This window comes from Macaca mulatta, chromosome 4, assembly GCF_049350105.2.
Source record: "Macaca mulatta isolate MMU2019108-1 chromosome 4, T2T-MMU8v2.0, whole genome shotgun sequence".
Lineage (NCBI taxonomy): Eukaryota > Metazoa > Chordata > Mammalia > Primates > Cercopithecidae > Macaca > Macaca mulatta.
The window spans coordinates 77,157,505-77,172,781 of record NC_133409.1 but is presented as its reverse complement, the minus strand read 5'-3'; the positions used below and the strand labels follow the sequence as shown (position 1 = coordinate 77,172,781).

Here is a 15,277-nt window from a genome sequence, read left to right as displayed (position 1 = left end):
AGAAAAAAGAAAAAAAGGCAGAGCCAGCAAAGAAGGGTAGAAAGCAGAGGCCAGAACAGTAACAGAAAACCAGGAGAGCCTCATGTCCTGGAAAGTGAGAGAAGACAACGTCTCAATTCTACTGATGCTACTGAGCAACTTGCTATTGAGGCAACAAGTGCAGTTTAAAAACAAAAACGAAACACCAAAAACCTATGAGTTTAGCAATGTGTGGTCATTGAGAAAGAGATCATTTCAGCAGAATAAGGAAAGAAAGCACACTGAAGGGGGCCAAAAAGTTAAAGGAAATTTTTTAAAAAAATAAATAACTAATTGATATTCTAAACAATGAGAGGTGAGGAAGTTAAGAATGACGGGGTACATTGATCTTCCAGTAAGTTTTACCAAACGAGGCAAGCGGATAACTATAATAAAGCATTATCAGTGCAACCAGAGAAGTCTGATCAGTGTACAACAGGGACAAGGGGCAGGGTCAGACAAAGCATATCAGAGAAGATGTATCCAATCCAAGAATTCAGGTGAGACCACTGCTGTAGTAGACACGTCCTTATAACAAAACAAATTCCAGCAACTACACATGACTGCCTGCTTATTCTTAAGTCAAAAAAATCCTGTTGGTCGGGCAAGGTGGCTCACGCCTGTAATCCCAGCACTTTGTGAGGCTGAGGCGAGTGGATCACCTGAGATCAGGAGTTTGAGACCAGCCTGGCCAACATGGCAAAACCCCATTTCTACTAAAAATACAAAAATTAGCCAGGTGTGGTGGTGGGCGCCTGCAATCATAGCTACTCAGGAGGCTGAGGCAGAAAAATGGCTTGAATCTGGGAGGTGGAGGTTGCAGTGAGCCGAGATTATGCCATTGTACTCCAGCCTGGGCAACAAAGTAAGACTCCATCTCAAAAAAAAAAAAAAAAAAAAAATCCTGTTAAATGACAATCAGTACTAACCTTGATTAATTTGCACGACATCTACCATATCTGTAAGAAATTGTTTCATAGAATAAAAACACTCCCAAGTAATTATTTTCTGAAATAATCTTCATTATGGAACATAATTATTTTGCCTGACATACCTGCCCACCTGTTGGGGACTCTTTTAAAAGAAAAACTCATCTTTCTTGAATTACTGCTTCACAGTAAAAGGACAAATAATTCTAAAAAAGCATCACTTCTCAGCCAGCCACGAAGAGTCTCCCTTGGAGTTTCAGTAGGTAAGCACACATCTATTCCTCTTCTATAACACTGCTATCAAAGGTTTCAAAAGAGATACTGGCAAAAGGATTAACCGTCCCCAAATGCCATAAAAAGTTGCTTTGGGAAAAGTTGATTTGGTTGATCATTCACCTTTTGTGGTAGTGGTTCTTTTTTATGAAAGGTGCTTTCAGGATTGATGGGGGGCACATATTTTGACCATCTGATTAGAACCATTAACATACTTACCAAATATGAAGCCATTTATACAGATTAAGAATTCCTTGCCTATATGTTTCACTCCGGCAAATATAGCTGATACCATTTTATCACAAATTTCTAACAACAGAATACACAATGTGAGAAAGGCAAACTAGTCTCAAAGACCAGACAAACATTTATCACAGTATTTAATTTCAGATTCAATTTATCTAACTGAATAAATTTATAACTGCAAAACTGGTAAGATTTGTTAAATGCGTAATGTAAAACAGATTTTACATACTAGCTGAGGGTGAAATAAATTATCTTTCATTCAGATTTCTTTCCTTTTTAATTCAGTTGTGAAATTAGCAGATGACTAGTTCTGACCCCTTCAATTTAGTTAGTTTCATGGCCAGAAATAAAATCTTGCAGCGGTTCTTTCAGTAGTGTTCTTAAGGCATGGCCGGTGGGGACACAAGGTTTTTCTGCTTCTTGTGGTAGAAGGGAGTGAAGATAAGGTAACTAAGTATGGGCAGAGATGAGTTACATGTCAGCCTTCCCAGAAACGAAAAAACAAATTAAATAAAACCCAAGGTTTCTTTTGATGATTTCCTTAAATGAAGATACAAGTTCACAACCCCTGATTCAGAATCCTTACAGACAAGTATTTTGAGTTCATAAGTTTTTAAATCTTAGCAAAGTCCTACAGGGGGAGCTCCTGTCAATTATCTAATGTCACCCACAGGTCTGGGCAGCCTCCATAATAAAACACAGTATTTCTGCAGCTGAAGTGATGGAATAATAACAATCAGCAGCTTCACATCAGTCCAGGTCAGGTCTTGCCATTAAAACAATTACACAAAAATTCGCTATTTCAGAGCCCTTAGATTGAACAACCGTGAGCTGGGCACATTGGCTCTCACCTATAATCCCAACACTTTGGGAGGCTGAGGTGGGTGGATCACTTAAGTCCAGGAGTTTGAGACCAGCCTGGGCAACAGGGCAAAACCCTGTCTCTAAAAAAAAAAAAAAAATTTGTAACTAGCTGAACATTGTGGCATATGTCTGTAGTCCCACCTACTTGGGAGGCTAAGGTGGGAGGATCACTCAAACCCGGGAGGCAGAGGCTGCGGTAAGCTGTGATTGTGCCACTGCACTCTAGCCTGGGGAAGACAGAGAAGCTCTGTCTCAAAAAATTAAAAAAAAAAAAAAGATTTAACAACTGAGGATAAGGGATAGAGGACTCGTATTTAACACAAGTTATAAGAAAATAAAGTTTTAGGAAAACGTTAAACCCCTAGATTCAAGTTCTCCTCCATACAAGCTGCATGAATTTAGGCAGGTTATTTAACATCTTTAAAGCCTGAGTTTTCTTCTCTATAAAAGGGAAATAATGATATCTTCCCATGAGTCTGCTGTGAACAACATGAGATAAGATGCCTGAAACTACATCGGGCACTGGGCAGTAGGATGCCCACCTCAGTTTGCCTGGGATTTTGCAGTTATTAACACCGACAGTCCCACATCCTGGGAAACCAGGAGAGTTGGTTACTCTACTTGGCAGGCATTCAGTAAATGGCACATATTCTTTTTTTTGCGGGAGGTGAGGGAGAGCAGAGACAGGGTCTCACTATGTTATTACCCAGGCTGGTCTTGAACTCCTAAGCTCAAGCAATCTTCCCGCCTCAGCTTCCCAAAGTGCTGGGATTACAAGCATGAGCCCCCATGCCCAGCTAAATGGAACAGATTCTAGTATGAGGAACAGAAATTAACTGAAAGTAAAAAAGGATCAGAGTGAACACGCAACCTACAAAATGGGAGAAAATTTTTGCAATCTACCCATCTGACAAAGGGCTAATATTCAGAATCTACAAAGAACTTCAACAAATTTAAAAGAAAAAAACAAACAACCCCACCAAAAAGTGGGCCAAGGATATGAACAGACACTTCTCAAAAGAAGACATTTATGCAGCCAACAGACACATGAAAAAATGCTCATCATCACTGGCCATCTGAGAAATGCAAATCAAAACCACAATGAGATACCATCTCACACCAGTTAGAATGGCGATCATTAAAAAGTCAGGAAACAGATGCTGGAAAGGAAGTGGAGAAATAGGAACGCTTTTACACTGTTGGTGGCAGTGTAAACTAATTCAACCATTGTGGAAGACAGTGTGGCAATTCCTCAAGGATCTAGAACTAGAAATACCATTTGACCCGGTGATCCCAATACTGGGCATATACCCAAAATCATGCTACTATAAAGACACATGCACACGTATGTTTGCTGTGGCACTATTCACAATAGCAAAGACTTGGAACCAACCCAAATGCCCATCAATGATAGACTGGATTAAGAAAATGTGGCACATATGCACCATGGAATACTATGCAGCCATAAAAAAGGATGAGTTCATGTCCTTTGCAGGGACATGGATAAAGCTGGAAACCATCATTCTAAGCAAACTATCACAAGGACAGAAAACCAAACACCGCATATTCTCACTCATAGGTGGGAACTGAACAATGAGAACACTTGGACACAGGGCAGGGAACATCACACACAAGGGCCTGTTGTGGGGTGGGGAGCAGCGGGAGGGACAGCATTAGAAGAAATACCTAATGTAAACGATGAGTTAATGGGTGCAGCAAATCAACACGGCACATGTATACCTATGTAACAAACCTGCATGTTGTGCACAGGTACCCTAGAACTTAAAGCATAATTTTTAAAAAAACAACAAAAAACAAAAAAAGTAAAAATGCAATGTGGAAAAAAATCACACAAAACAGTTTCAACAGTGAGACAGCCAGACCACTGTCTGTGAATTAGAATCCTCTCTTTTGTGGTAGGCAGAATTCTAAAACCGCACCCCCTGGTATGCACACCCAGTGTAATCCCCTCCCCAGAGTGGAGGTGAGCATGGCCAGCTCACAGATGCCATTTTTCAGACATGGAAAGTCAGAAAGATTTGAAGTTACAGCAGATGCTCTCCTTCTGGCCTTGAAGAAGCAAACTGCATGCTGTGGAGAGAGTCACAAGGCTAGGACTAGTTAGGGCCTCTAAGACCCAAGGGCCTCAGTCCTACAAGGAACTGATTTCTACCAACAAACTGAATGAGCTTGGAGGAAGGCGCTGAGCCTCAGAGGAGCTAGCAGTCCTGGCTGGTACCACGTTTCCCAGCCTGGGAGACCTAAGCACAGGCCCCAGACATACCATAACAGGGCTTCAGAACTACAGAACTGTGAGACTAGAAATGGGTAACGTTTTAAGTCACCAAGTCTGGGGTAATTTGTTACACAAGAACAAGAAAAAATATTTTTAAGAGTATCCACTACAAAGGTGCAGAGATGTGTGTGTGTGTGGGGGGGGGTATAATGCATGCATGCCTGTATGTATATGCCCAATATATTATTTGTAAAACATAATTTCTTGGCCGGGCGCAGTGGCTCAAGCCTGTAATCCCAGCACTTTGGGAGGCGGAGACGGGTGGATCACGAGGTCAGGAGATCGAGACCATCCTGGCTAACATGGTGAAACCCCGTCTCTACTGAAAAATACAAAACACTAGCCGGGCGAGGTGGCGGGCGCCTGTAGTCCCAGCTACTCGGGAGGCTAAGGCAGGAGAATGGCATGAACCCGGGAGGCAGAGCTTGCAGTGAGCCGAGATCCAGCCACTGCGCCCCAGCCTGGGGGACAGAGCGAGACTCCGTCTCAAAAAAAAAAAACATAATTTCTTGCACTGTTTTTTAATGGAAAAAGTTCAAATTCAAAAGAAGCTTCTTAATAAATTAAACTCGGTGGAAAAATCAATCTCAAATTACTCTTGGCCTTACCACTAAAACTTTCATGCATTAATGATGAAGTGTAAATAGTACAACCACTTTGGAAAACAGGCAATTTCTACTAAACCTAAACATGCAACACTATGATTTAGAAATTCCACCTTCTGAATGCACAGGTCCATACAAAGACACGCACATAAACGTTCACAGCAGCATTAGTCGTAACAGCCAAAAACTGGAAGCAATCCAGATACCCAGGAACAGGAGAAGAAAAACACCAGGTATCTTCCTTCAGTGGAAAATTCACATCAATTAAAAAGTACAAACTAATAATATACACAACAGGGATGAATCTCAGATATCATGTTGAGTGAAAGAAGCCAGACACAGAGAGTATGTAATGAAGGATTCCACTTCCATTAAGCAGTGACAGAGTAAGAATGTGAGTTACTTCTCAGGAGGGGTGTGCTAGGATCTGAAGGTTTCCATCCCCACAAAACTCAATGTTGAAACCTAATCCCCATGTGGTGGTATCAATAGGTGGGGCCTTTGGGAGGTGATCAGGTCTTGAGGGCTCTCCCCTCATAAATGGGATTCCTATCCTTATACAATAGGCCCAAGGAAGCTCCCTTGCCCCTTCCACCACGTGAGGACACAGGAACAAGGTGCCATTTATGGAGAAGAGAGCCCTCACCAGACACTGAACCTGCTGACGTCTCGATCTTGGACTTCCCAGTCTTCAGAACTGTGAGCGATAAATTTCTGTTGTTTATACATTACCAAGTCTAAGATATTTTGATTTAGCGGCAGGAATGGATTAAGACAGAATGTAAAATCTGGAAAGGAGCACCAAGTACCTGTAACTGGTGCTGGAAATGCTGTATATTTTGGTCTTTTTGGCGCTTATATGGGTGACTGCATATAAAAATAATCATTGAAAGTTAAGTTTAGTATACTTTACTGAATGTTTATATTGCTACGATCTGAATGTCTGTGTGTCCCCAAAATTCGTATGGTGAATCCCCCTAGGTGATGGTAGTAAGAGGTAGGGTCTTTACAGGAGGTGATTCAGTCATGAGAATGGAGCCCTCATGTATGGGATTAATGGCCTCATGAAAGAGGCCTCAGAGAGCCTCTCATCCTCTTTCCACCAAGAAGAAATCAAAAACCGTACCATACTAGCCCCCTGATCTCGGGACTTTCAGCCTCCCAAACTGTGAGAAATAAATTTCTACTGTTTATAAGCCACCCTGTCTATATTCTGTTATAGTAGCACAAATGGACTAAGACCTATACTTGAAAAATATTCCTGCTCCTTTACAATAGCTATTTAATAACCATTTAATGACATTTTAAGATGCCTGAAATAGTCTTGGATTCCTCATTTTAAAAATATCTAAATAAGCTAGTGAAGAGTAAAACATGAATATTGTGAAGGTGCTATACAAGCATAACTTTGCAAGAAATTATCACTCAAAGCTCTTCTTTAAAACACAATGCCTAACACTTAAGTATTGCTCAATAAATGTTGGTTGCATGAATTTCATAGATAATCCCACTGCTTATATTTTAGAAGCCCAGAGGAATCTATATGTACAAATATATGGCATAATAGCCTGAATATAATATACCCTATACATGTGAAAAACTATGGTTCTTGTCCATTAACTACTTCTTTACCTCCAAGTACAAAAAAATACAAGCCAAGTGTCAAGCCATCACCAAAGAAACGTAGATGTTAACTGTGCAAGGTAAAGGCAGCACCACTTTCATTTTTCACACTGTCAGTGTGACATCAGGGGTGGGGATAACTCTTTGCCATGCAGACTTGGAGCATGAGAAGTTGGTTAGGATCATCTAATTTAACCCCACACCGTGGTCAGAAAGCGCCCTGGCCTCCCTACTGCTGGGCGTCTTCCCACTGCCTGGACCCTCTGAGAGAGTGCAGGGGGAAGACAGCAGGGGTGCCAGGGACAACTGACCCACGTGGGGAGAGGCAGCCTACTGTGAACTGTGTCCACCTTAGCATCTTTTCTGCCAAAGCATAAGAGACAGAACTCACAGCATGGAAAGTCTCACTTAGCAGCAAGTCTATGAAACTGAAATGAAGGAAGTTTCAAGTCCACAAGGGGCTCAAAAACACCACTGGAAGTGACCAAAAAGTGAAACAAAACCACAGCTCACCTCGCTATTGTGGCCCCGGAGGTTGAAATTTATCCTCTGTGGAGTACTCCTGTCCCTGCGACAGTGGCTAGAGGTGAAAGTCACCCCAACCACTCCTCGCCCATTGCCCGTGGCCAGCCAGCCCTCCTCGTAGTAGCGCCTCCTGCACACAGGCTTCTCCTTCTCACTCTTGGGGACACGCCCCTTCCAGGACAGGCACAGGATGTTGGAGTCACTGCAAAGCACAGGCCCATGTTCCACCGCTGCATACATACTTTCTTCAATGAACTGTTTTACTTAAAAAGTAATGCTAATGCTGTGAAATTTAAACCAATTTCTTTCATTGGTGTATTTGTTTTTGTGGTTGGTTTGCGTTGAGTTTTTCCCCCTTTAATTAAGACTGACCTGAATCTAATTAGAAGGTCAGTATTTTATAAAGATCCACCGAATGCATAGTGAAAAAATTCCTCTATAAAAGATGATGGCAGTCTTCTAAGAAAAGGTAATGCTTAAAAAAACATGGGGTCCATTTTTATTTTCAAGTTCTCAGAGGAAGAACGTGCTGATCCTTTGGAGAAAGAGCATCGTTAATTAAGTGGTGATCAAGAAACGGTTTTCTTCTTTTTACTCCACTTGGTTATTCTCATTCAGCCTGAGATTCCAGTTTAGTGTAATGATTCCAGAGACAACGGGTTGCAAATACATAGATTTCAAGTAACTTAAGGCTTTAAGAATCCCTCTAGCTCGAATTTTTCTCTTCAGAAGTTCGGATGCAGAGACAGAACACACAGGATCATCTTCCTTCGGAAGCCACCCTCTAGCATGTTTTCTGAACTAGACAAATTTCTGCTGCTAAAGCTGAAAAAGATTGCATAAAGGGGAAAAAAGGCACACAAACCGTGCAAAACAGACCAGAGTTTGTGCAGACAAGAGTCCAAATTTTAGGAAGAAAAACAGACTCTCTCCCTGTTGTTTCAGAACCAGAAACTTTCCACCTCAAAGCTTGGCCCTGTGTCCCCGGGGAACGCAGGGCTCCATCGGACTACTCCTCCACCAGCCGGCACACCCCTCAGTGCCATAGAGGCTAGAAAGAAGGCCCCTTCACTCAAGAGGCAGAATGTTCCAGCGCTCTTACAGTGGTCCCAGTGTTTGCCTTGGGTGAGTCTTAAATCCTCTTGCTGACAAAACAGAGCCACGCTACAAGATTTTATTTCTTTTGCTCGTCTCCCTTCTCGCTCCCCCAGTTAGCACTCCCCTTTTCTGCTCCTAAAGATCTTTTTCCATCTTGATGAAAAAAGCTAATCTTAGAATTAAGTCCATCAGGTAATCTTCTCATACGCAAATCTTCTTGGACTTGACAGGGAAGATAATCCCTTAAAACAAAAGCAGAAGCCAGAGTCAGATTCCCTCAAATGTCTCCCTAGAGAGTGATCGTGTTTTGCTGATGGGTGCTTTCCTGTTCACATTCACAGACTGTCTCCAAACACCACACCGCTCGTCCAAAAAAAAGAAAGCTTTGCTTGGATTTTCCTTGATATTTGTTTTATAATTATTGGTTTCAACTGCTATTTTACAATATTATCCTATAGATGCAGGAAAAGAAACGGGGAAATAATAAATTAAAATTTCTCAAATACAGTTAATTAAAATAGGCAAAGGAATAAGTTCATTATTCAAACTTGTCCCATCATACTTGAACTTGCTTTCCTCTAGCCATAACCACAATAGGAGTTACTTTTCAGTCCAGAATTTTAATCCATCAAAATCACCAAACCCACTGAAAAATAAAGTGCAACAAGCACTGTGTGAGCCGCTGCAATGTTTGAAGTCACACTTCTTTCTCAGTCACCTTCGCACTTAGTTCCTTCTTTAAACTGGAAGGTATTTTTGTGGCTTAATCTGTGCAAATTTTTTTTTCTTCTTTTTGCAGACTTTCTTTACCCATGCAGACCATATGGAAAATTGGCCATTAGTGATGTATTTTTCTCCCCGGGCTCCTGAGCCCAGTGGTGTCAAGTTGCTCCATCTGATTCTTAAATTAATTTTCATCAGTTGTAAAACTCTCAAGTGTGCACAAGAATGAGCCTGTCTTCCCGTGTGAATGTGTAAGTACAGAAAGAAGGTTTTAAATGCACATAGACACACACTCTTCAACTGCCATACGAAGCGTCTGTTTCCCCAGTCATGTCAGGAACCATCAGATTATTCACGGCTGGAAGGCCCTGGAGTCTTACAAATCTGTTAAAAAAAAAAAAAAAAAAAAAAGATATAAAATAAAAAAACTTTAAAACACTGAAAAATAAAAGTTTTGAGAATAATTGCTGAAACTGAAATGAGAGACCCATCTTTACACTTACATCAAATGGAGCTACTGACTGCACTGAATGGTAAAATCCAATAGTGAAAGGATACACCTCACCAGCCTCAAGACAACACACAACACATGAGAGCTCTGCCGGCCATGGATCGTTGTATTCAATTTGTCAGCAGCTGGGCATATCTGAATGAAATCATAGCTGCCTTTCTCCCACACTGAACTGTCCTTTCTAAGACTCTAAAATCTGAATGTGAGGCTCTACCCTACCAGAGATCATGGTCACTGCTTCAGCAGGCATCCTCAAAAAGGAGACTGAAATGACTCAGGCAAGTTATCTGGATTGATTTTTTCACGATTAATAAAAGATTAAACTGCTTCAAGACACAAAGCAGCAAGGGCGTTTAAAACTCATCTGTCCCTGATGGCTGGCAGGTCTCAGAGCAAAGCACAATTGTTTTCTAAGCTTTTAAGTGGTCTACCAGCAATAAAGTTCTAGAGAATCTATCTCTAGCAAATCCATTCCATTTTCTTCCTACTGCCTGAAGTCCAGGCCACATCACATCCTCTACAAACACTAGAACACTCTGTCCCTAACTTACTCATCCCCCGCAACCACCATCCTTCCAGAAGGCAGAGTGGCCTTTCTGAAATTCAGCAGACTCTCTCAGTCCCCTGGAGCTAGCTGCAGCAGCCTAGCCCCACCCCAAAGGACCTGGACACTGGAAGGGAAGGGGAGGGCCCAGGTGTTGGCATTTCTAACAAGCTCCCAAGAGATGCTAATGCCGCTGGTCAGGGAACCAGGCTTTGAGAACTACTGGCCTGTAGCAAACCAAGTCTCAGCAAAACACCCTACTTTCATCATAATACTAAAACATAATTTGCCTTCTTCTATGTTCACATTTGTGTCCATGGTGCAAAATCAACAGTGGGTCAAACTGCGAGCTCTTTAACACTAATCAAGGTAGAGGTATCAACTGCACCAGTAATCACAGATTAAAAAAAAAAAGAAAATGCCAGCTTCACTTAAGAAGATCCTTGATAGAGCAGTAAAAATTGGCCCGAGTACATGGCTTTTAACGTCCTTGTGTCCCAAACTAGTAGGTACACATGAAGTACTTCTGTGGACTACTGAGGCACCATGGTAGTCCCAGGAAAAAGTATGTATTATACAGTTTAAGTTGCAAAACGAACTGCTTGTTTTTTTCATGGAATATCATGTGATATGGTTTGAATGTTTGGCCCCTCCAAATCTCATGTTGAAACGTAACCCCCAATGTTAGAGGTGGGGCCTGGTTGGAGGTGTTTGGATCATGGGGGCAGTCCCTCATGAATGTCTTGGTGTAATCTTCTGATAGTGAGTGAACTCTCACGTTATCTGGTTGTTTAAAAGAATGTAGCACCAGGAGTTCGAGACCAGCCTGGCCAACATGGTGAAACCCTGTCTCTAATAAAAATATAAAAATTACCCGAGCATGGTGGCGGGCACCGGTAATCCCAGCTACTCGGGAGGCTGAGGCAGGAGAATTGCTTGAAACTGGAAGGCGGAGGTTGTGGTGAGCCAAGATCGCACCACGGCATTCCAGCCTGGGCAAAAGCGCAAAACTCCACCTCAAAAAAATAAAAAATAAAAAAAGAGTGTAGCACCTCCCACCTCTCTTGCTGCTCCGGCTCTAGCCATGTGACACACTAGTTCTTTGTCATCTTCTGCCATGTTTGTAAGCTTCCTGAGGCCTCACCAGAAGCAAATGCCAGCACCATGCTTCCTGTAAAGCCTGCAGAGCCTTGAGCCAATTAAAACAATTTTATAAATTACCCAGTCTCAGGTATTCCTTATAGTAATGCAAATGGGCTACTACACCAAGTTTACTAAAAAGAATGAATGACAAATTATGGTTGTTCCAGCTTGGATACTTGGCAGACATTGTCTTGAACATGAACAAAATAAGCCTGCCACTTTAAGGAAAACAACTGACAGAATTTGTTGTCAAAAATAAAAACCGAGCTTTCAAGTTAAATTTAGACTGTTGCGAAAACCAGCACTCATCACGATCGATGAGCTTGCTAGCTCCCCATGTAACTGGGGGTGATGTTAATAAATGTGAATTTTTTATTTTTTATCCCATATTTCACTGTGTATCAATATTTGGAAGACTCACATACTTCGTAAACCAGTATTTTCCAAATGACCAATGAAGATGATAGAAATTATACTTGAGTAAAAGATCTATTCAAGGTGCAAGACTTTGGGAGGCCGAGGCGGGGGTATCACCTGAGGTTAGGAGCCGGAGACCAGGCTGGCCAACATGGTGAAACGCCATCTCTACTAAAAATACAAAAATTAGCTGGGTGTAGTGGCGGGTGCCTGTAGTCCCAGCTACTTGGGAAGCTGAGGCAGGAGAATCAATTGAACCCAGGAGGTAGAGGCTGCAGTGAGCCGAGATCGCACCACTGCACTCTAGATTGGGTGACAGTGAGACTCCATCTCAAAAACGAAAACAAAAAACAACAACAACAAAAGGTACAAGGAAGACAAATGAATTTTAGTGTAACCAAGGATGAAAAATTCACTGATATATTTCATTCAAATTCTATATTGCAACTAATCTTTGAGAAGCTACCACTTGTCAAATTTGAGTGTGGTTATCAAAGAAAAATATCCGTGATTATCGGAAGACTAAGAAAATCCTCCTTTCTTTTCCAATTATATGTGTGTGAGGCTGAGTTTTCTTCATATACTTCAATAAAAACGACATATTGCAACAGATTAAATGTAGAAGCAAATATGAGAACCTAGCCGTCTTTAAGTAAGCCAGACATCAAATATTGCTGCCAAAATATAAAACAATACACTCTTATTATTAAATGTTTTAGTTTTAGGAAAGGCAGTTGTCTTCATAAAAATATATAACTTATAACATTTAATGGGTTTACATTTTGTAATAAATTAGGGAATATTTTTAAATTTATCAGCAGTAGCTAGAAGCACAGGTGCACACCAGCACAACCAGTTAACTTTTGTATTGTGTGTAGAGACAGGGTTTCACCATGGTAGCCAGGTTGGTCTCAAACTCCGAGGTTCAAGTGATCCACCCCTGCTCAGCCTCCTGAAGTAGCTGGGATTACAGGTGTCAGCCACTGCACCCAGCCAGTTTTAATTTCTAATATGGTAAATATCAACATATAACCACAAAAACAAAAGTTCCTTTGGACCTTCAATAATTCTTATGAATATAAAGGAGCCCTGAAACCCAAAAGTTCAAAAATAACAGACATATACTAACTCTCTAAAATGTAAATCAATCTATCTATCTATCTATCTATCTATCTATCTATCTATCTATCTATCTTTCTTTCTTTCTTTATTTCTTTCTTTCTTTCGAGAAGGGGTCTCACTCTCACCCAGGCTGGAATGCAGCGGCGCAATCTTGGCTCACTGCAACCTCCGTTGAACTAGGCTCAAGCAATCCTTCCACCTCAGCCTCTTGAGGAGCTGGGACTACAGGCGCACACCACCATGCCTGGCTAACATTTTTTTTATTTTTTGAAGAGACAGGGTTTCCCAGTGTTGCCCAGGTTAGTCTTGAAAACTCCTGGGCACAAGTGAACTGCATACCTCAGCCTCCCAAAGTACTCGGATTAAAGGCATGAGCTACTGTGCCCAGCCAAATGTAAATCTTAAATAACTATTATATAAAGGTATATAGGATAAATTTCCACAGTAAAAGCACAGTGTTTCATTTTATATATACTGTTAAGGTTTTTAACCAAACTTTTAAAATATCTTTAAAATCATAAAATGCCATACATGCTAGACAAATATGGCAGGTTTTTTAAAAAATGCCACTTTATTATGACTCAAAATGCATAATGGACACAAAAATTTAACAACAAAAAAGAACAATCATAGCATCCAAATTACTGAAAGGCTGGTGCCAATTTTATCAATACCATTAACAAAAATGAGTGGTGTTGGACATTTCGTTTCCCTTCTTTCTGCCTTATTTGCTCATAAAGATGAGAAAACGAGAATGGTAACTAAACTGATTAAGTTTCCAAGGAATGATAAGAGTATTGTCAAATCAACACTACTAAGGGTGGTTGGTATAAAACGATTAAAAAGCAACTATCAATTTGAAAGCAGAAACTTGAATTTTTGTATGCCAAAAACTTGATACGTGTATGCCAATGTTCACAGTAGCCAAAAGGTGAAACCAACATAAATGACTTCGTTTTTTTTGAGACAGGGTTTCCCTCTGTCTTTCAGGCTGCAGTGCAGTGACGTGATTACAACTCACTGCAGCCTTGAACTCCTAGGCTCAAGCTATCCTCCCACCTCGGCCTCCCAAACAGCTGGGACTACAGGTGCATGCCACCAGGCTCAGCTAATTTTTTTTTTTTTTTTAATTTTTGGTACAGACAGGGTCTTATTATATTGCTCAGGCTGGTCTTGAACTCCTGAGCTCAAGCTATCCTCCCGTCTCAGCCTCCCAAACAGCTGGGACTACAGGTGCATGCCACCAGGCTCAGCTAATTTTTTTTTTTTTAATTTTTGGTACAGACAGGGTCTTATTACATTGCCCAGGCTGGTCTCGAACTTCTGACCTCAAGCTATCCGCCCACCTCAGCCTCCCAAAGGGCTGGAATTACAGGTGTGAGCCACCACATCCAGCAACAACCCAAATGTCCACCAATGGATGAACGGGTAAACAAAATGTGGTATATGTATGTACACACACACACACACACACACACACACACAAACACACACACACGGAAATATCATTCAGCCTTAAAAAGGAGAGTAATTCTGATACTTGCTATCAAATGAATGAACTCTGAGGACATTATGCTAGATGAAATAAGCCAGTCACAAAAAGACCAATATTGTATGACTCTAGTGATTCGAGGGACCAAGAGTAGATAGTAGTAGCATTCATAGAAACAGTAAGTAGAAGGGTGGGTACCAGGGGCTGAGGGGAGGGGAAATGAAGAGTTAGTGTTTAATGGGTATAGAGTTTTAGTTTTGTAAGATGAAAAGAGTTCTGGAGTCAAATGGTTGCAAAATAACGTGAATGTACTTTAATGCCACCAAACTGTACACTTTAAAAAATGGTAAAAATGGGCTGGGCGCAGTGGCTCACACCCATAATCCCAACACACTGGGAGGCTGAGGCAGGAGGATGGCTTGAACCCAGGAGTTTGAGACCAGCCTGGACAATTCAGCAAGACCCTGTCATTACAAAAATATTAAAAAATTAGCCAGACACAGAGGTGCCACCTGTAGTCCCAGCTACTTGGAAGGCTGAGGTGGAAGGATTGCTTGGGCCCGGGTACTCAAGGCTGCAGTGAGCCATGATCACACCATTGTACTTCAGCCTGGGTGACAGAGTGAGACCTCATCTCAAAAAAAGAGTAAAATTGGTAAATTTAATGGTATATATATTTCCCCTCAATTTTAAAAATGAGGTAAGTTGGTTAAAAAGCAACTATTCCTATAAATTCTTTCAATAACAGATTGAAAGTAAATATGACTCAGCTTGTCATCATGATGGTTTTTTACCCTGAACACTGTAACACAGGCCCAAGAGTGATCCTGGGTGTTTTCATTAAGAAT

The 15,277-nt window shown here is 41.3% G+C and overlaps 1 protein-coding gene across 1 annotated transcript in view; it reads right to left on the bottom strand.

Annotated features, from left to right (window-relative positions):
* Positions 1-15,277, bottom strand: part of TULP4 (TUB like protein 4) — a 289,361-nt gene that overhangs the window by 205,843 nt on the left and 68,241 nt on the right. The window contains exon 2 of the mRNA XM_015137047.3: positions 7,368-9,584. Coding sequence (XP_014992533.2) covers positions 7,368-7,619 — 252 coding nt within the window. The 5' untranslated portion in view covers positions 7,620-9,584. The remainder of the gene's footprint in view (positions 1-7,367; positions 9,585-15,277) is intronic.